Source organism: Brachycentrus maculatus, unplaced genomic scaffold, assembly GCF_059751285.1.
Source record: "Brachycentrus maculatus isolate JH-2025_06_01 unplaced genomic scaffold, ASM5975128v1 h1tg000328l, whole genome shotgun sequence".
In the NCBI taxonomy this organism is placed as follows: domain Eukaryota; kingdom Metazoa; phylum Arthropoda; class Insecta; order Trichoptera; family Brachycentridae; genus Brachycentrus; species Brachycentrus maculatus.
In genome coordinates this window covers 1,457,056-1,478,878 of record NW_028281077.1, presented here as the reverse complement: position 1 = coordinate 1,478,878, position 21,823 = coordinate 1,457,056, and the positions used below count along the sequence as shown (strand labels likewise).

The 21,823-nt window shown below is 32.2% G+C and overlaps 2 protein-coding genes across 5 annotated transcripts; both read left to right on the top strand.

Moving 5' to 3' along the window:
- The first annotated feature begins 965 nt into the window (after window positions 1-965).
- Window positions 966-14,856, top strand: LOC148304154 (luciferin 4-monooxygenase-like). Its single transcript, XM_088268773.1, has 12 exons — window positions 966-1,065; window positions 2,413-2,553; window positions 3,541-3,748; window positions 4,487-4,682; window positions 5,990-6,109; window positions 7,546-7,723; window positions 8,191-8,331; window positions 9,811-9,936; window positions 10,976-11,059; window positions 11,575-11,721; window positions 12,521-12,686; window positions 13,552-14,856. Exons 2-12 carry the CDS (start codon window positions 2,422-2,424, stop codon window positions 13,677-13,679), a joined length of 1,626 nt encoding a protein of 541 aa, XP_088124899.1. The 5' UTR covers window positions 966-1,065; window positions 2,413-2,421; the 3' UTR covers window positions 13,680-14,856.
- Window positions 14,857-15,584: 728 nt separating this feature from the next.
- Window positions 15,585-21,823, top strand: LOC148304153 (uncharacterized). 4 transcript variants are annotated; one of them, XM_088268797.1, is made up of 3 exons: window positions 15,585-15,674; window positions 18,573-18,839; window positions 21,672-21,823. In XM_088268797.1, exons 1-3 carry the CDS (start codon window positions 15,600-15,602, stop codon window positions 21,735-21,737), a joined length of 408 nt encoding a protein of 135 aa, XP_088124923.1. In that variant the 5' UTR covers window positions 15,585-15,599; the 3' UTR covers window positions 21,738-21,823. The 4 variants fall into 4 exon arrangements, 2 of the variants coding, with proteins under 2 accessions (XP_088124923.1, XP_088124924.1); XM_088268798.1 differs by lacking the exon at window positions 15,585-15,674 and adding an exon at window positions 16,609-16,677; XR_015838383.1 differs by lacking the exon at window positions 15,585-15,674 and adding an exon at window positions 16,732-17,083.

Here is a 21,823-nt window from a genome sequence, read left to right as displayed (position 1 = left end):
TAAGTCCCTCTCCAAGCACAAGAACGCAGTCTCTTTTTTGGAGAGGCACAGCAAAAGTAGATTATAAGTTTGCCATATGTATATTTATTAAAATTAAACACTTGAATAATCCACTGTATCGAGTTTTATTTTAATTTACGACTAGTTTCGAAAACGACAATTGTTTTTATCTTCTGGTACAAATTAAAACTAACGAATAAAAATATATTTAGGTGTATATATAGGTTAATACATATAGGTAGGGGGGTGACTACATTAGTGTATGACTCTCATACAGTTAAATTATTACACTCTGTTACAAATAAAGGTCAAGTCATGAATAATTTAGAAAATTTAGAAATACATAAAAATTTAAATTCAGATGAACAATAATTAATATTATACTGTTTCAAAATACGTCATCATTATTATCAATGTTTCCTTTTACAAAAAATGTTGTTCCTTAACCCCCCTACCTATATTTATTACCTATTTATACACCTAAATATATTTTTATTCGTTAGTTTTAATTTGTACCAGAAGATGAAAACAATTGTCGTTTTCGAAACTAGTCGTAAATAAAAATAAAACTCAATTAAGTGGATTATTCAAGTGTTTAATTTTTTCATAAAATAAACTTAATAAAATTAAATAACTTAGTTTTAACCACTTTTTTATAAGTACAGTTAATCAAAAGTGGTTGAACTAAGTTATTTAATTTTATAAAGTTTACAAAATGTGCCACATAGTATCTGCGGAAACATAGAAGAATGTTTTTTAATTGGGAAAAAAATACTTTAAATCAAAATCGGACTAGAAATTTTCCGCAACTCTTAAATGTCAAATATGAACGACGTGCAACGCTATTTCCAAAAAATCATACAATCTTCCGATAGGGTGATTAATTTTGCGCCACCCTGTATAAATTTGTTTCAGCGCTTCGAATTCCGTCTGATCAACAATAGCCATCAGTTAATTGGTTATTCAGTAGACGTTCCATAGTCGCCCAGTTTGGACGCGTTCGCGCAGTAAACTGTACATGAGTACACTTGCCAAACCTGTTCTTCATTAAATAATATTTCGACGGTAAGTCGAGTGAATTTACAATGATTCGTGAATTTGAAACAAATTGCTCACTCCTTTCAACAACGTCACATAAAAAAAAAGTCGTCAATTTTCTGTCGTACTTTTATTTTATCTCAAGTTTTCACCTACATAAAATAATTCCTTTTTATTTTTACTACTATTTTGAAATATTTTCTTCTCAATACACTGTAGATACTTAAAGTTTAGATTACGTTAAATGTATTTTTTTACCGCGTGTTTGCAGTATTTATAATTGCATATCTTAATTAGTTTGTTTTGAATTTTGTTATTTATTTATTTATCACTATACCAATGTGAAATATGAGATCTTTGAGGTTCATATCGCTCACTCCTTTCAACGTCATAGATGTTTTCGGAATGCCTAGAAAATGTACTATATCCCAGCAAAAGCGGCATATTTTTAACTTAATATTTACCAGCTACAGGGAAAAAAGTGTTGTTATTGCATTTTGAAGAAAAGGTATTGCTTAATTTTTTTTAATGTACTAAATATTTTTCAAATGGAGAAAATACCTTCAGGTTTTACCTAAAAAGATCTGTTGCACAGTAAAAAGTTCGGTATATTTTTCAACTTTAAAAACGTTCTCCTGAAAAATCAAGTTTTTTTGATTTATGACGATCTTGAAAGGAGTGAGCGACGTGTAAAGCATGTGACAAAGACCTGTAAATACCCAGGCTTCCATATTTTTTCCATCTATGTTCACATGTCAATTCAAAATGATAAATGTAACGTATTGACGAATGATATTTCTGAATGGATATTTGTTATTTGAAAATAAATAACAAATATTTTGGCAAATAAAAGGTGTTTTTAAGAATTATTTTATCACAATTGTAGTAAACCACATTTGAGAAATATCATTACATAGATTTCATAATTCAAAACATTTTGTTTTGGTATTAGTATATGTGTATAATACATAAAATATAAATGAAAATTATTTCGAACTTTTTTTTAAATATAATAAAATAAAGACTGGATATTTTTTACCATACATTTTATTTGACCAGTAACCGGCATCCGTTGTTACCGACATTATCAGACTGGTGAAAAAACTATAAACTGGGAAAAAAAACTATATTGTTATTTTTTTATGTAAAATGGAGTTCCACCAAGAAATGTCGGTACAAAACTTAAATTTTATGGTTGTAATTTTTAGTGTGCAAAAAACTACAGGTTTTGATGTTTTTAACAACCTGTAAGTCTGCAGTTCGAGCTTCGTTATGTTGTAGTTATTTATGTCTATTTTCAGAGACTTCGACTTAATATATTATTTTATATTTTACAATGCTATAATAAATGTTTAAAGAAAAGTTTTTTTACAGATCATCAACATGGACCTACCAAATCATGACGATGAGAATAAAAAATATGATTCGTTTAAGAAAATCGCTGAAACTATGGACTTCCATATAACAAGAAATGCTCTGAAAAATATGAAGAAATACGGTCACATGATATTTCAGGTTTTTACTTAATTTTTTTTTGCATAGTACAATATTTGAAAATATATGTACGTGCAAATTCGCATGTAATTACCAATAATAATTTTATTCATTGATGTTATTGTATTTCTTATGTTAATTTTCAGTATTTAGACATTACAACTAAAATTAAATACAGTGGAACCTCTCATAACGAGTATAATTTGTTCTGCGAAACACTCGTTGAACAAAACATTTTTTCCCATTCGAATCAATGGAAAATACGTTAATGCGTTCCAGGGCAAAAAAATTTTTTTTAATGTTTATTCAAACAAAATTATTTGTAAATTGTTAAGGAGTGTTAAAGCTTGGAATATAATTTAGAATTGGAAAAAAAACGCAAATAAAAATATGAATTAATGACAAATAATTTATCCCTTTTAACTACAAAAATGTTTAAGACATTTGTTTTAGCCGCCGCTTGAAAAAGTTTTCGAAAATGTGTCAAGTGAATGTCGTGAAAAAGGGACTTGCCCTTCCTTTGTTACTCGTTATGCGAAATATCGCTCGTTCAGGGAGCAACTTTTCAGATTTTATTTTGCTCGTTATGTGAATTACTCGTTATGAGAGGTGCTCCTTATGAGAGGTTCGACTGTTCTTACAATTTGGGAAATATAATTTTTTTAGAAATATTAATTTCAAAAATAAATAATAATTAAAGTTTTACTTGATAAATACCGATATTTTTCTAAATGTATTGTGACACGTATTTCGATGCATTCCGCATCATTTTCAAATGCCGTATGTTGCGGATGTGATGCGGAAATGATGTGCAATGCATCAAATGACGAGTCACAATAGATTTTAAGAAATAGTGATATTTACCAAGTAAAGCTTAAATTAAAAATGAATTGATATTTCCGCAAAGTGAATGCCGAATCAATTAATGCTTTTTTTTAGTCTTATTTTTGTTTTCCCCAAAACTTAAATATTTCTTGATATCCGCTAATAAAACATTATTTTTTACAGAAAAATATAACTACTGGTCACACTGAGACCCAGGGATCTGTAAGACTTCGCAGCATCCGTCTAGCCCAAGAGATGACGAGACGCAAGTTAGGGCTGAACGATGTAGCAGTTCTTTGCGGAGTAAACAGTGATGATATGGCCATACCAATCGTGGCTTGCCTATCCCTTGGCTGTCCAATATTACCCTTACCCGCTACCATGGTCCATGGTATGTGATAACTAATAACATTTTGAGTGTAACATTCACCAATTCTACCCATAATTGACAACCACACTACTCAAATTCTTGGAAGTTCTATATACATATATGAACCAGTTTCGAAGCGTTATTCTTGAATCACTAGAACTTCACTAGAGATATCTTTTGGTGAGATGAAAAGAAGGTTTTTATTGAGCAGAAACTCTAATTTTAGTATGCGAGGTCCGAATGACTGGATTATAATCAATATCTGAAAAACGCCAGAAAATATCATTTTCATTTTTATTATATTAGCTTATAATTTGACCAGTTAATTTATTTACAACATTTTCGGTGTGTCCTTTTCTCATGTATGTGATTACAATCCAGGATTCAGACCTCACATACTAATAGCTTAATAATAATAAAGAGCTTCTTTTCATCTCACCAACAGATGTCTCTTGTGAAATTCTAGTGATTCATGAACAATATTTCTGAATTGGTTCATATATATATAGAACTTCCAAGAATTTGAGTAGCATGATTGTCAATAATGGGTAGAATTGGTATTTACCAATCCCGTGTAACATTCGTTACACGTGTGTAAAGTGATCACTTAAATCGGCCTATGTCGGTCGTCAGACTTCCATATTCTTGTTTATATCTATTATTCAACAAACTCAGATTGAAATAACTGTTGCTGTGAAATATTGAGAAAACGAATCAGTAAAAAAAGCTGTTGTATTTATGGGTTTGCCTTTATTACAGGTGAAATCAAGGCCATGCTGGATATGGGACAGCCAAAAATAGTGTTTTGCGATTTGTCCATTGCTTCAATAATGAAAAATGTCCTCAAAGAATTGAATATGGATATTGATATCATCATCATAGGAGAATGTCCGAGCCAGGAATTTACACCAATATATGACTTGTTAAAAGAAACAGGAACTGAGGAAGATTTTCAGTAAGTGAATATTTTAGTATTTTTTTATTTTTAACAGAATTATATTATTATTTTTTGACATCTCATCAAAGATGAAGAACAATATGGAAGTCTGGGCATTTACGGGGCTGACGACCGTCATAGGCTGGTTTAAGTGATCACTTTACATACGTGTAACATTCACCAATTCTACCCATTATTGACAACCACACTACTCAAATTCTTGGAAGTTCTATATATTTGAACCAATTTAGAAACCTTGTTCTTGAATCACTAGAACTTCACTAGAGACATCTATTGGTGAGATGTAAAGAATTTTTATGTAAAGTATTTTTACCTTCTACGCCAGAATTATTTCAAAGTCAGAAAAGATGAACTGATGAAAGAAAAAATGAAAAAACGCAATAATTTATCATTTATATATATATTTTTTAATGTTAGATGTTAGATGTCAATTACCTAAGTTTGTTTCGATTTAAAATTTTGCTTAAATTGTTTATTGAAGAGACAGGTTTAAGCTCATTTTTCTTGTAGACGTCTCACTCACGTAGTACATGCTTGCTAACTTTTTACTTTTTTATATTTTTTTGTTTATTTTCTATTAGTATAGTATTTTGTATTTTTTGTATTTTAAACAAACACTTTTATTCTAGTTCTACTTCTATTGTATTTTTGCCAGTGCCCTTTACTATGACCTAAATTGTATTCTATACCCACACACAGGCCATGCCTTTGTGGGATCTTTTTTTGTATTTATATATTAGTATTGTATTGTATTTATATATATTTTGGTCAGCACGCTCGGCTACCGTTCTGGAGGTCCCGGGTTCGATTCCCAAGGGGGGTAAATAAAATATAAGTGATTTTTTCACTGTTATATTTATTCAATATTACCATGGACTGGTACCTGAAGCGAAGGGCTGATCACCTTTCCTTCATGTGTAAACGATCAAGATAACACTGCGTTTATATGACACAGTGCCCTATGCACCATTGGGGTGCGGATAAGGGTTTTATTATTATTATTATTATACATTAAATATATTTTTTATATTTGTATTTTTATTATGTTGTTTAATTCAAAAGAATTTAAAATAAAGAAAAAAAAATATGAATAGTATGTACCGATCTCTTTAATAATGTCTAAACTATATGGACATCATAACCGAATCCCGTCGTCAGCGGTCCGCAGGCGTAAAATAACACCCGGCCGAAATGTGTTAAGAACTGAAAATACTAAATATCCAACAATGAACACAATATATTCCGCTTAATTTAAATGTCGCTTTTTTACAAATTTAAAAATCATCATTTTCAATTTGTTTAAGGGTAACTGAGTTCGATCCAAGCACTACAGTTGCAATTATTGTTTGCTCAAGTGGTACAACAGGATTACCAAAAGGGATCTGTATGACGCACAAAAATCTCATGTTCAATGCATTAATTCCGTAAGTAAAATTAATAAATTTCATTAATTTTTAAAATAACAACATTATGACCATGTCCAAATACTTTTTCTCAAATCTGAATTAGGTTTCTCCAATTAGCAGTTATTTTATACATTTTTTAACATCCGAACGTAGAATATGGAAGTCTGCGTATTTACGACTGTCATAGGCTGACTTCCAGTCTTCTTCATCTATGTTGAGATGTTGTAAAAAATGTAAATAAAAATTTATTAAGATCTGTCCCTACAAATCCTGCAGACAATTTTTTTTGTTGTGTATTAAAACAATTGTTAACTTTGTGGTATAGTAATATAACACTCTTCTTATCATTCATCGTTCCATTTGTGTAACAGAACTTGAAATACTACTTCATGACTACCGGATTCAGAATAACCATTCCATCATCAGATCAAGTGCTGACTGTTATTCCGAAGCCGGTAGACGTGAAGTGTAGCGTTTGTAAGATGTATTACACTAAGTAAACGATGAATGATAAGAGAGTGTGATAACGAGTTTGGCTACCATGTGTAAGTTTTGCACAAAACTTCATGTAATTTGCAATCACAGTAGTTGGATATTATCAAGAAATAAAGGATGAATTTTCCTCAATTTCAAATCGCAGGAAAACACTGAAACAAAGTGACGTCATTAATAGTAAAAACAATAATTTCCGCAATTTTATATTATGAACCTTGCTATCTCTATAACAGTGGCACATATGACTGACCCCTGGAGCATATCATGAAAAGAAAAATAATACGTTTTTATGCATCAATTCACTAACGCACCTACTTGTAAAACCTCAATAGGGTATTATCACTCGGGAGGAATATCTAATTTAAAATATTCAACCCATAAAGGATTGTGTATGGCTCGTTTTGTGTTTATAACAGCCGATATTATCAATATTTTTATTCATCATTTTCTTTTGAAAAATTCGCAATCATAAAAACATTGTTTTCGTAAGTTGGTAACGAATGACGTCACATAAACGAACCCACACTACGACTATTACAACTCTATAAAGCAGATACGTAAAGGGATATACCCCATAACCCACCCGATGGCGTAAAATTTGATGACGTATAGCGGTGTCCGTTTTTAGTTTTATTAAAATATCTAAAGTTTAAACCTTCATATCTCCCTTATTTCTCTTCAGATTTCAATTATAATGTTACCGATAGTCTTGTGATTTTTTACATGAATTTATTAGCTAATAATATGAATGATCCATTCATAAGCGTACTGAGTCCGCGGTCACGATACGGGTGGTGAGCCCTAAGCAGAATGCGGCTAGCGTCAATAACAAATAAGATGGTGGGACGTTCGCTGCTTCTCCCTCGACATGCGTCGCTCGTATCGTAACTGGGGCCGAGTAGAGAAAAAACTGCATAAAGTAAATTTTACGAACTAATAGATATATACTATGTTTTTAGACAAAACAATGTGAACGACTGGGAGGCTCCCGTTATTACGACATTCATATCTTCTGCACTTTTCTGGCTAACTGGAGTATTTGGTTACTTGTTTGCGATTGTGAAGGGAAATACTCGTCTGTATACACCACTTCCAGTATCTGCTGAGATGACTTTTGACGTTATCAACAGATTTAAGGTAAACGTCGAAGATTTAAATAGACGCTGGAACAAATATAATTGGATTATATGATCATACTCACCATGTCTTGACTTCGGTAATATTAAAGCACCAAGGTGTTGATAAGATATGAAATCATTAAATTATTGATGTTCTTAGCACAGATATTGTTAAAGCATTTAGCAAAGCCGAACACAAATGTCTTCGAGCTAAACTACAATGCATAGACCTAAGACGTTCGTTGTCGCTTCAATAAAAAAAAACAATAGAAAGCTATTGAATATTTGAATCGATAATTATAAAAAAATATGTTTGGAATACCTTAGGGTACCTATCTTGTGCCACTCCTTTTAAGTTGATTTTTTATTAATACTACAAATATATTCTCCTTAATTTCATTTCTGGTAATTACATTATAAAAATACGGCTAGTATAAATAAATAATCAATTTCAGTTTTGTATGTATACATTTTTTCATTTTTCAGCCTCAATTTGTATTGGTGTCTCCTGCAGTTGTATCAGAAATTTTGAACCATCCTGAAATAGACAAATGTGATTTTTCCTGTGTTTACCAATTCACATGTATTGGATGTGTGTTGCCACATGCAAAATTAACTGCACTGCAAGTAAGTGTAAATTGATTTATTCGACGGTCTGAAAACCACAAAGCTTCAGATGACATTATAGTAAAATTGTTCTGGAAATACACAAAGCTACTTTAATCTTTTATAAGTCACTTTTTCTTTAGTGTTTTTATAGTTTTAGATATACTGATCAACCATCTTTCTATCTTTGATTGATCATTGGATACTACGAGTATTATATTATAGGTGTTTTAGCTTAGATCATCTTTACTTCTTCATACGAAAGAAGATGAAATTATGAGCATCCCAAGGCTTATGATCTGGCATTTGGCGGGATTAAGCGATCACTTTATACATTAAGCACCCATATTGCATTAATTTTTTTTAAATATTGTAGAGAATCGTTTCTGTTCTCTCCGTCGTATATTTCATAGATCTTTCTCTCCGCGCGTACTGTGTTAATACGTATAGGGAACCAGGGGACGCTATATACTATATTATACTGTAAATTGACTGAATACATTTAAATTTTTATTGCTCAAAAAGTTTTACTTTTAAAGGTGCAGCATTTTTGCCAATGATTCTGAGTGGTAATTTCAACATCAACTCAACTCAGATGAAGCTCAACCATTGATAAGATTTTTGTATGAAAAATTCATGTCAAATTGAACACTGACAAATATCAGTCTACAGTCAGATCAAGCACTACCATCGACACAGTATTCTCTAGTAATCTAGAAAATTTGCAGTCTAACGTGTTTTCATCATGCTTCAGCTATCAGAAACCTCTTATTTTTTTCTTAGAGTATGGTTGAATGGAATTGATACATAAAAGAAATATTAAATTTTATTGACAGTGATTTTATTCAATTGAATTCCACATAAAAATTTTCTAATCCTGGAATAATAAAATAGTTAACAACATTTTGAGTGTATCCAAATACATTTCATCTTACCAATAGATGTCTTTAGTGAAGTTCTAGTGATTCAAGAACAATGTTTCAAAGTTGGTTCATACATATATATATATATATACAATATATATATATATATATATATATATATATATATATATATATATATATATATATATATATATATATATATATATATATATATATATATATATATATATATATATATATATATATATATATATATATATATATATATATATATATATGTATATATATATATATATATATAACATATATATATATAGTCAATAATGGGTAGAATTGGTGAATGTTATACGTGTGTAAAGTGATCACTTAAACCAGCCTATGATGGTCGTCAGCCCCGTAAATGCCCAGACTTCCATATTCTTCTTCATATTTGATGATATGTCAAAAAATAATAAATGAAATAGTCTTCAGACGCAAAGATAGCAGTGAATAAAATCAAATGCTTGCAGAACCTAAAAAGTTTCACTTCCGACACGCGTGAACTCTCCCAAAGTTTTACTCATATCATGTTAAGGTGTGTTGTATTTTTAATTTAGTATATTTATATTCATTTTAGAATAGATTGGTCAACGGGAAGGTGTCCAACACGTACGGAATGTCAGAATCAACAGGAATAACTTGTGTACCGGTGGGAAATGTTCCTAACTCATGTGGGAAGTTTGTACCATGGGTAAAATATAGAGTAAGTTGTATAAAATGCACATATTCAATTCAATTTGCTAATGCGTAATTTTTTACAATGACTAAATCAAATAAAAAAAAAAACTGCCTTAAAAAACCTTTAAAGAGTTAAAAGTACATATTAAGTATTCAATTCAAATTTTAAAACCCTTATCCGCACCCCAATGGTGCATAGGGCACTGCATTACACAAACATAATGTTATCTTGATCGTTAACACACGAAGAAAAGGTGATCAGCCCTCCGCTTCAGATACTAGTCCAGGGTATATTGAATAAATATTAGAGTGAAAAATCACTTTTTTATTTGACCCCCCCCCCTGGGAATCGAACCCGGGACCTCCGGAACGGTAGCCGAGCGTGCTGACCATTACACTAGGGAAGCGGACAAAAACTATGCTTTAATTTCTGCTTCGCAAAATTTTAAACAGTCTTAATTTTTACCAGAAAATGAAAACATCTGTCTGTTTTCGAAACTAGTCGTATATTTAAATAAAACTCATTAAAGTGATCTGTTTATATTCACTGATTGTGTGACCGGATCCCAATTATCACGAATGCTGATCAGTTTATTGATTCAGTGTTTTATCAATTCACTGATTCATTGGATTTCAGAAATTTTGAATTTATGGGCAAGAATTGTATGTATTTTTAAAAAAATGCCTCTAGAAATAAAAAAAAATTACACAATAATCGAAAACATCAATCGTTCAATTTATCGGGTCTTAGTGATCGGGTACCAGTGGATGTGTATCACTTATCACTTAAGTGATACAGATCCACTGGTTCGAATATTAATGACTGGATTTTATCCACTTTACTGAATCCTTTACTTTATCCGCCCATCGCACAAGGCGAGCCAAAATATAAATAAAATTACAACTTGTTCATGGTTTGATTTATTTTATTATTTTATTTTGATCAGTTCGTGTAGGCTGTTTATATTTCGTATTAAGTAAAATTCAATGGTTTATGGTGAAAAATATATATTTTTTTATCTTTACGTAAAACTAAAAAATAATACGATTTTATTACCTTTCAGATCGTAAATCCAGAAACAAATCAGGAATTGGGCCCAAATCAAACTGGTGAATTATGCATGAAATCGGAATTCACACTTTTCTCGGTAAGTGTTCATGAGAACATGGATAGAGTATCAGTTCATTATCAGCATGTGTGTTCTAAAAAAATCCTCGTTATCATGATGTGATGTGGTAAAATACTCGTCATCATTGTGTGATGTGATAAAATCCTCTTCATCATGATATGATGTAATGAAATCATCCTCATCATGATGTGATGTGATAAAATCCTCCTCATCATGAAGTGATGTGATGAAATCCTCCTCAACATGATGTGATGTGATAAAATCCTTCTCATCATGATGTGATGTGATAAAATCCTCCTCATCATGATATGATGTGATAAAATCCTCCTCATCATTGTGTGATGTGATAAAATCCTCCTCATCATGATATGATGTGATGAAATCCTCCTCATCATTGTGTGATGTGATAAAATCCTCCTCATCATGATATGATGTGATAAAATCTTCCTCATCATGATATTATGTGATAAAATCCTCGAGCAAGTTCAAAACTATTCACATTTATTTTTATCATCAATTCATTCATCTTCCAGGGTTACTACAGAAATCCTGAAGCGACTGCTCAGGCATATGATGCCGAAGAATGGTTCCATACGGGAGACCTGATGTATTATGACGAGGACAGAAATTTCTACTTCGTGGACAGAATCAAAGAAATGTTCAAGTACAAAAATTTACAGGTAAAATATACTAAAAACTAACTATCAAACCATCAAGCCGCTTCCCCGCAGGTGTAGGCAAAGGGAATAGAACGCCACACCAATCTGACTTAACAATCTTCACCTCTTCATATTCATGCATCTCTTCATACATACCGCCGATTATTTCAACTACTGACCTGATTAGTTTTTAGTTTGTATTTGAATTACATGATCATCCCAAGTTTTCCTTGCTTTTCCTCTTCTAAATCACTAACATTCATTCTACTCACATGTCCAAACTGCCTGAATACACTTTTCTTAATTTTATCCATAGTGTTTATAACTCACCCTTGCAATCTTTCATTGTTTCATCATTCGAACGTCTATCATACAATTTTTTGCGCATATCCATATTTCAGATCACACTTCGACTGCATTCAGTCTACTTTCATCCTTCTTTCGACAACACATGTTTTCATTCCACTCGTTAGAGTTGGCACCAGGACTCCATTGTGTATTTCCAGTTTAGCTTTCGTTGATAGGTTTTTATTTGCTTTAATTGATTTCAACGCACCATTCACTCTGTTCCCAGGATTCGCTCTCCTTTCCAAATTATTATCAATTTTTCCATCTTAAGAAAATATACTTGGCGAATGTATTTACAACTATATTCACCTCGTAAATTTGTTTTACTATTTCTCTTTTACAGTCTCTCTTGAGACGTTTATCAATCTTTCAAAGATGAAAATCAGTAACCATGTATGTACTCAAGATTTGACTTCGTGATTTTGTTTTGTTGCTGTTTGCATTTCTAATTTTTGATACTGATTCAATGCAGATAGTGCCATGTGAGTTGGAAGGTGTTATCCGAAGACTTCCTGGAGTACATGATGTTTGTGTTGTTGGGATAAAGCAAGAGGATGATGACTACCATACCAAAGCGTTTGTTCAACTGGTACCAGGATCCACGGTGACCGCAGAAGATATCAAGAATACCGTAAAGGGTAGGATTAATTCAAATATAACATCTTAGCTTATATTATTTTTTATAATCATCATCAACATAGATGAAGAAGAATATGAAGGGCATTTACGGGGCTTACGACCGTCATTGGCCGGTTGAAGTGATCTCTTTACATACGTGTAACATTCACCAATTTTCTACCCATGATTGACAACCACACTACACGGAACTTGTATATACAGTATTTAGTTTAAATTCGAAGAATAGTGCTTGAATCACTAGAATTTCACTAGATACATCTATGATTATATGAAAGAAGCTTTGAACAGAAACTCTTTCATTTGTATGTGAGGTCCTAAACCTGGATTATCATCACATACATGAGAAACGCTGGAAAATATCATTTTTTTACCATTTTCCCTATTAATTTTACCAATCAATTTATTTACAACATTTTGAGTGTGCCCAAATACTTGTATTTGAACACACTCAAAATGTTGTATCTTAGCTTATAGCCTTAAGAGTTGTATAAAAAAAATATTCAGATAACATACATTTTACTCATCATCAGTTTGTCTTCCGCAGTTACTATATGATAAAATGTAAACAAAACAAAATCGTTTAAAAAATCAGTAACAAATTGAAGTATGAAAAGTTGTTTTGATAATTTAAAAACCTGGAGTCAATTGCCATTGGCAGGGCATATGAAACACAATAAACGAGATATAATGGTTGTTTGATTTGAGCCACAGCAGGATTGATGCAGTCCCCGATGTACACTTGGTGGACATGATCATTGAGAGCCCTTAACACCTTTTGCTGGGTTGTAATGATATTTAAAAAAGGTTTATTTATGTGTGTGTATTTTGTACAAATATCATACTTCCTGTTTTTTTTTCTTTCAGAGAATTTGTCGGAATACAAGCAAATAAGAGATGGGGTTGTCTTTATGGAAAAGCTACCCACAACGCATAATGGGAAAATTGACAGGAAAACCATTAATAAGATCAAGGAAACTATTCCAGGAATATAATTTTGAGTATTTTTTCGGTTTTCAATGAAAACATACCCTTTGTTCAATTAATCAAATACAAAACTTGTGTTATGAATTGATTAAATACAAAATTACATTGTATTTTATTTTTTATTTTATATTTATTCGGGAATTGTGCAGCTTTACATTTAGTTAAAGTATATAATAAAAAATAGTTACATTAATAACAACAAAAAATTTCAAGTACACAATTCCACATTTTAATATTGTATAAACATCTTAATATTGTATAAACATTTTTCTCATTTTTAAAAGTATCAAATACAATAAAATGAATTTTTTAAATGTACGTAATTACTCAATTGAATACAATTTAATATATCTCAAAACTGTTAATATTCATTTGATCAAAATCTTAAATCTCCTAACGTTATTCACAGATTACTTTTTTTTTGACACAATGTTAAATTCGAATGCGTGTGTTTCTTTAAATTTGCGACAAGAGACATTTTTACCTGTGATAAGTAAAAACATAATTTTTTAAAAATCAGTTTTTATTACGGCTTTGGCGGCGCCATCTGTTAAACATAACAAAAACACACCCAATACCGAATATTACTTTTTTACAAGTTTTCTGTGGTTTTCTCATCACTTATTCATATATATTAAATATATATATATGGTCAGCACGCTCGGCTACCGTTCTGGTGATCCCGGGTTCGATTCCCAGAGAAGGGGGGGGGGGTCAAATAAATATAAGTTATTTTTTTACTCTAATCTAATCTAAACATCTTTAGATTGGACCACAATTTCTCTCCAAAAGGCTGATACTGCCTTCATATAGTTTAGAGACTAGAAGGAATGTGTATTTGATTACGCATTTTTATCAATTATCCTGAAATTATCTTTAGCATTTGTCTGTATGTTCCCGATAGTTACTTAAGACAGCGTCGGCATAGATTGTTTCACATTCCTATGCACAGGACCAACCTGCCGATGGTTATGCCTGTAGGAAGAGCTAGTGCTATATTGAACAATATCTCATTGGATATTGATCTCTTTTATGTGTCTGAAGGAGTTTTCCGAAGCGGGATTCTCCTACACCTTTAGCAATAGTATTCTTGCTTATTTTAATTTTTTGTTAATGTATACGCTCTAAATTTTAGTTTGTAATGTGTATGTTAATGATAAATAAATAAATTGAATTGAAAAAAAATTTTCATTAATTGATTTGGCAGTCACTTTGTGGTGAAATCTATCCATTTTTAATTAATGTTTTATTTGGTAAAAACCACTATTTCTTAAAATCTACGGTGTTTGAAAATGATGCGGAATGCATAAAAACACGTGTCACAGTAGATTTAAAGAAATAGTGGTATTTACTAAGTAAAACATTAATTTTGTCCGCCTCCGTAGTGCAATGGTCAGCACGCTCGGCTACCGTTCTGTCCCGGGTTCGATTCCCAAGGGGGGTAAAATAAATATAAGTGATTTTTTCACTGTAATATTTATTCAATATTACCATGGACTGGTACCTGAAGCGGAGGGCTGATCACCCTTCCTTCATGTATAAACGATCAAAATAACACTGCGTTTATATGACACAGTGCCCTATGCACCATTGGGGTGCGGATAAGGGTTTTATTATTATTATTAAAACATTAATTAAAAATATTTTTTTTTAAATTGAATATAGCTTTCATTTAATAACCAAATTATATAAAGTATTTCATATCGATTGCATGTCAGATGCTCTTATCATGAAAGCTAATTTGGATAAATTACACGGTTAAGTATGAATATATCACAATCACCATAGGAAAATTGTAATAGTGGCATTATATTCAATCTGCATGTATAATTTATTTCAGGGTAATTCAATTTAATAACCTCATTTTCTGAACGAATAACGAATCTGTCTTATATTCCATTGTAAAATAAATCCTCGTCGAAATAGTCATGTTTCCATCGATGTCCGTTTTCTCATATGGATTAGTGTTATTTTTAACGCTGTTACTTCAATCCCATGCATCCGTAAGTCAACTAAATTATACTTTCAAATGTTTTTATTATTGTCTTATTATGAGTTATTTATAATGTCCACCAGATTCAAAATTAGCAGCTTCTTTCTCAAGACTAATTATTATCTATAATGTTATTATAAGTTTCTCAATTTGAGGCGAAGAGCTATGGTTTTTTCCGAAAGAAGCTACATATAGCAATCACAAAGTCACAAAGTAAACTTTACAGATTGTCAACTAAGGGGTACTGCCATAGGCCAAAAATTCCACATCTATCAGAATTACAACATTACATTCATACGAGTCCGTACACCTTTAACAAAAAAGGTAATATGGATGTTATTTACGTGAATAAAGTGATCGCTTATGCCACATACACACACGCGTTTCACACACAAAAAGTTTTTTGTTATTATTTTTTTTATAAAGGCAACGCAAAGCCTCTACTTTAGAGGCTTATCTATATGAAAGATAATAAGGTATGGTAAGTGAAAAATACATCACAAACATCCAGGCCAATTGAAAATATATATTTCTTGGTTTCATTTTACAACTGGTGGGAATCGAATCCATGACGCCAGTTTCGCAGTCGAGCGTCTACCCAACTCGCCACGGGTAGATGGGTAGACACTCGACGTGTAATTGTAGCATTATTTTTGATTTATTATGTTATTATGCGGCGGAACCTCAAGGCTCTACGCAGCACACTTTGAGAACCACTGGCATATGCCAGTACATATGTACATACTATTTACAATCGGTACGTAATTAGCACATTTTGTGTTATCATTTTAAAGTTTAACGCATGACACAAGGCTGCCAAGTAACCAAGTGACCAAGGCACTTGGTTACAATCGGTACGTAATTAGCACATTTTGTGTTATCATTTTAAAGTTTAACGCATGACACAAGGCTGCCAAGTAACCAAGTAACCAAGGCTGCCAAGGAACCAAGTGACAGAGACGAGATAAATAAAAATATCTACAATGACAATGCAGTTTCGTACTTTTCAATGTGTAAATAAATTAATATTCGTAAATATTACGCACTTGTGTTGTGTGTTCTCATCATAAAAACATCCTGCAATAAAGCAGATAAGATAAGAACATTGTTAATTAAACAACACTTGTGTTTCTAATTAGGATGCTTTAATTACATAAGTGGATAAAAATGAACGTTCGGGTAAAATATTGCCTCGATTTGTATCATAGTCATGCACTAGAAGATTTTTATACTGTTTACTAGTTTGTTGCTCAACTAAGTTATTCATAGTATCCCACATACTAGAATTGACTTAACACATTGTTGTCGGGCGGTTTTTTGGGGACTTTCATTAGGGTAGAGACCCTAATTATTCACATGTAACCACAAACCCAGTTTCGATTTTTACAATGTTTTTTGGCGTCTCCCGCTCTACCAAAAGTAAGAAAATAGTTTAAGTTAACATTTTGAGTGTGTCCAAATACTTATCAAAGACCTCACACACGAATGAAAGGGTTTCTACTCAATAAAATACTTCTATCATCTCACCAATAGATGTCTCTAGTGAAGTTCTAGTGATTCAAGCACTATGAGTAGTGTGGTTATAATCATGGGTAGAATGGATTTTTCTCTTCATGTGTTATTATTGACTTATAACTTAATATGAAAAATCACAAGACTATCGGCAACATTCTTATAGAAATCTGTAGATAAATAAGGGAGATATGAAGGTTTAAACTTGAGATATTTGAATAAAACAAAAAACGGACACCGCTATACGTCATCAAATTTTACGTCATCGGGTGTGTTATGGAGCGTATCCCTTTATGTATCTGCTTTATAGAGCTGTAATAGTAGGTAGTGTGGATTCGTTTCTATGACGTCATTCGTTGCCAACTTACGAAAACAACATTTAAGGCGAATTTTGCAAAATAAAATTATGAATGAAAATTTTGATAATAACAGCTGTTATAAACACAAAACGAGTCAATCCTTTATAGGTTGAGTATAATAAATTAGATATTCCTCCCATCTGAATGTTACATGTGTGTAAAGTGATCACTTAAACCAGGCTATGATGGTTGTAAGCCCCGTAAATGCCCAGACTTCCATATTCTTCTTCGTCTATGTTGAGATATCAATAAATAATATATAAGCAAATAGAACGTCTATAAGGGACAGCCGATCTTTAACAAAAGTATGTAAAAGAAGCTTTTAATCGTTTACAGCAAACAATCTGTTGATAATACATAGTGCATAACTCTACTGGAAATATCAAATTACAAAATATCTGTAAGAGTTCCCGGTCGACGAACTCGTCACACCGGCCCCTTTGAGGAGCCTCTGTATCGGACAGACTATGTGCGAATAGCACAGTATCACGCCTAACGCACTCTTATAACCACAGGTTTAATCAAATTGATTTTTACTACCACAAAAAATAAATTCAAACAAAATATTATAAGAGTGCTAACTGAGCAAGATGCATCTTTACACACTTAGGCTGCGGGGTGTGGTCGTGGAGAGGATCTGGGCTGAGTTCTTGGTTATGTTTTGAGTATTGGATTCAGTATAGGGTTCAATGTGCGAAGCATCTTCGGAACTCGGCTTAGGGATAATTCACGACTATAACTCTAGGCCTTGCGCACTCTTTACTCTAACACAAAATACCCTAATACAACACACCACACCACACGCCACATTAGGCAAACACATTTTATTTTGAGGTTAATAGTATTTTCACTCTTTCTTGCTGTTATATATATTATATATTGTCATATAAAATGTAAAATCAGTAATTGGCCTCATTATCGGCTCCTTATATTGTATATTTATATTATTTTTGTTAATGGCTGTTGATTTCCAATAAATAAATCAATTACATCACAAACTTGAAAAAAAACTGTTGTCGATTCGTTTTCTCTTCCAGGTTATTATCAGCCGATCTTCAGGTTTGGAAACGGTCAGAAGTGCAGATCCAGATTCTTACCAAACTAATCATGTCTCAAAACTACTGTCTTCCTTGCAAACCCTACCACGTCATGAACAGGTAGAAACGTATCTCAGAAGTCATCTCAAAGGGCAGACCAAAGCTAAAGACAGAGATGGTGAAGCCAGAATATCTATCCCAAGCCCGATCCCGAGTATTGAAGATATCAAGAAAGTTGTTGCTATTCTGGAATTTATCGGGAACGAGGTAATATTCATAATACATATTGTAGTCGTACAGGAGAAAGTGACCAACTTACAAAAGCTAAAAGGTTTATGAGGACCATTTAGGTCACTTTTGCTTGGCAAGAAAATAAACATTTACGCAGTTATTCATTTTTAATAAGTAAATATATTGTACTTCCAAGTTTAAAATCGCTTTGGGATTTTTTCAGGGCAATATTAGGCTAGTAAGATATCAAATAGTCAAAAATCACGTTTTTGTAAAAAATGCACTTGGTCACTTTCTCCTGTATGATATTAACATATCGTGGGTATACTGGAAGAAAAACGCTAACTCCAAAATCCCTGTTCGAATAATCCCTGTTATTTAAAGTTCTTCTTCTTCATCTTCAAACCCTTATCAGCACCCGATGGTGCATAGGGCACTGCATCATATAAACGCATCTTTATCTTGATAGTTAACACATGAAGGAAAGGTGATCAGCCCTCCGCTTCAGGGGAGGGCTGATCACCATTCCACGGTAATTTTGAATAAATATTAGAGTGAAAATCACTTACAGTTATTTAACCTCCCCCCCTGGGAATCGAACCCTAGACCTCCAGTACGGTAGCCAAGCGTGCTGACCATTACACTACGGAGGCGGACAGTTAAAGTTTGTAGCCTGAATAAAATACCAGTTACTAAACTTAAAGTTTAATTTACTTTTAAAACCACATTTATATGTATTCTCCGTCTTATTCCTCATTGCTGAGGGTTCGACCCTTGCAGAAGCAATGACTCTTCTCCAGTTATCCATTGACTGCGCTGCACGTAGCGCTCCAACCACTGAGGTGCCTGCTGCTGCCTTAATTTGATCGGTCCATCGTGTGGGGATCTTCCTCTCCCTCTCTTTTCCTCCAGGCTACTGATCACAACTAGTAGTAGTAGTATATGTATGTAACATTTCAAACCACTTAGAGTATTTAGCCAGTTTATAGAATATTGAAATCTTTATAATATGCATCATTAAGACAAAATTGCATATTTTCGATTTAACGTTTTTTGCTAGTATACCCACAATATATAATTAATAGTTAATTCAAAGTCATGACTAGGCTATGCTTTTAGGAAGATTGAGTTTAAACTAGGCGTCTTCTGTATTCACAATGTAAAATCTCCTTTAAGTAGGTACTTTAAATATCACCCTATAATGCTCTATAACCTACTCCCACTGAATATAATGAAACTGTTTTTTTTTTATTATTTATTTTGAATTGCTATTTTTTCCCTTTCTTATAATGTAGAAGGGTTAAAACTCTTCAAAATACAAAAATAATAATGAAAAGTAGGTTCATTAAATTGTTCAGGTCACTATGTATTCCGATAAAGCAAAATCCGATGAAGTTGTAGAATTGACGGCACCAGATAACGGATTATCCTCCTTAATTCCTCTCTCTGTTCTCTCTGCAACCCCATCGTCTATTTCATTAAGACTTCATTTTTCCCAAGAAAGAACACTTTCCATTCCTCGCCATAACCCATCATTCTTCAGTAATTCCTTCTCTGTCCAAGCGGCCAGACTATGGAATGAATTACCCCTCTGAGTAAACAAATGCACCTTCTCTAATAACTTTTAAGAAACGTCTGAGACATTACTATTTATCATTAGAATCCTAACTGGCCTTCAAACCTCGCTAAGTTTTTCCCTCTACCTCCTTCCTTAAACTCCCTTTTTCCTTTGCCCTCCTTATTATCATGTTTTGTAATTTATGTTTTTTTATATGTTAATTTGTAATGTATGTTTTTTTTATATGTTAATTTGTAATTTATGTTTTTTTATATGTTAATTTGTAATTTATGTTTTTTTATATGTTAATTTGTAATTTATGTTTTTTTTTAATGTTCAAGTACTAACTACCCTCTGATTGCAAACAGCTATATATGGTATCAATACGTTTTTATCAATATCACTAGTCTGTTTTTGGTTGGTTGGAAGATATTGCTTTTTAACAATAAACCCGCCAATGTACTTATTTATTTTCCATACATGAAGTTTAAATACATAAATAAATATTATTTTTGACACATTGATGAGATACAATGCCACTTTGTAAAATGAAACTCTTTCAAACGCATTCACAGCCTATTATTATTCTATAGTAAGCTGATGAAACTAGCTTGTGTTATTTTGTTTGATAGCTGTCTATATTGGATTATCGCATTTGCAATCAACGTTTGATGTATTGCAATTGAATCTTAGCTACTCTGACAATTATTGCATAAACTGCATAAACATTGCATAAACTGACACATTTGTACAAGTAAAATTGTCTAATTCACATGTCAAATGTAGCAATGCATTCGCTTTGTTTTAAACCACTTTTTATTTTACTTTTTTCAGATATTAAATGTCTATATTAAGGCGGAGACTGACCGGAGCATTTCTTCGTAACGTAACGCGTTACGATACGAGCATTCAGGCAGTCAGTACACCAAGCCCAGCGCTCCATCCATAGTTTTGGATGCTCGGTGGTGCTCGCTGCGAGCAATGTTACGACGTTATGTTACTACAAAATGCTCCGGTCAGTCTCCACCTTTACATAGGTATATGTTTTCTCTATTTGAGTCCATATATCAAGACAAAATGTCTACAAGTCTGTATTGCTCTTAGGTTTGTATTAATCAAAGGGCCATTCCTATTTCACAAATCAGCCAGAGCAATGCATTTACTTTGTTTTATCAAACAATATTAATAATTCAGATATAAAACTTTCTTTATTTAGAATTATGTTTTATAACATTTTTCTTGACCCTTTATATGAAAACAACATGTCAATAAGTAGTATTATTTTTTATCATGTATATTTCTTGTTTTAGGTCATTCCATTGATATTCGGATCAGACCAGCCCTCCAAAAATGATGTAGTGGAATTTTTAACATGAGGCATACAATAATGTTTATAACAATTTTCAAATTACATCTGTAATCACTATGTAAATTTTTTTTTTGAAAATAAACACTATAAAGA

Coding starts and splice junctions, on each gene's coding strand:
- LOC148304153 (XM_088268797.1), top strand. CDS start 15,600: ATGTTTCCATCGATGTCCGTTTTCTCATATGGATTAGTGTTATTTTTA. Junction 15,675..18,572: donor TACTTCAATCCCATGCATCC/GTAAGTCAACTA, acceptor TTTCTCTTCCAG/GTTATTATCAGCCGATCTTC. Junction 18,840..21,671: donor TGGAATTTATCGGGAACGAG/GTAATATTCATA, acceptor TTCTTGTTTTAG/GTCATTCCATTGATATTCGG.
- LOC148304154 (XM_088268773.1), top strand. CDS start 2,422: ATGGACCTACCAAATCATGACGATGAGAATAAAAAATATGATTCGTTT. Junction 3,749..4,486: donor ACCCGCTACCATGGTCCATG/GTATGTGATAAC, acceptor CCTTTATTACAG/GTGAAATCAAGGCCATGCTG. Junction 11,060..11,574: donor CGGAATTCACACTTTTCTCG/GTAAGTGTTCAT, acceptor TTCATCTTCCAG/GGTTACTACAGAAATCCTGA.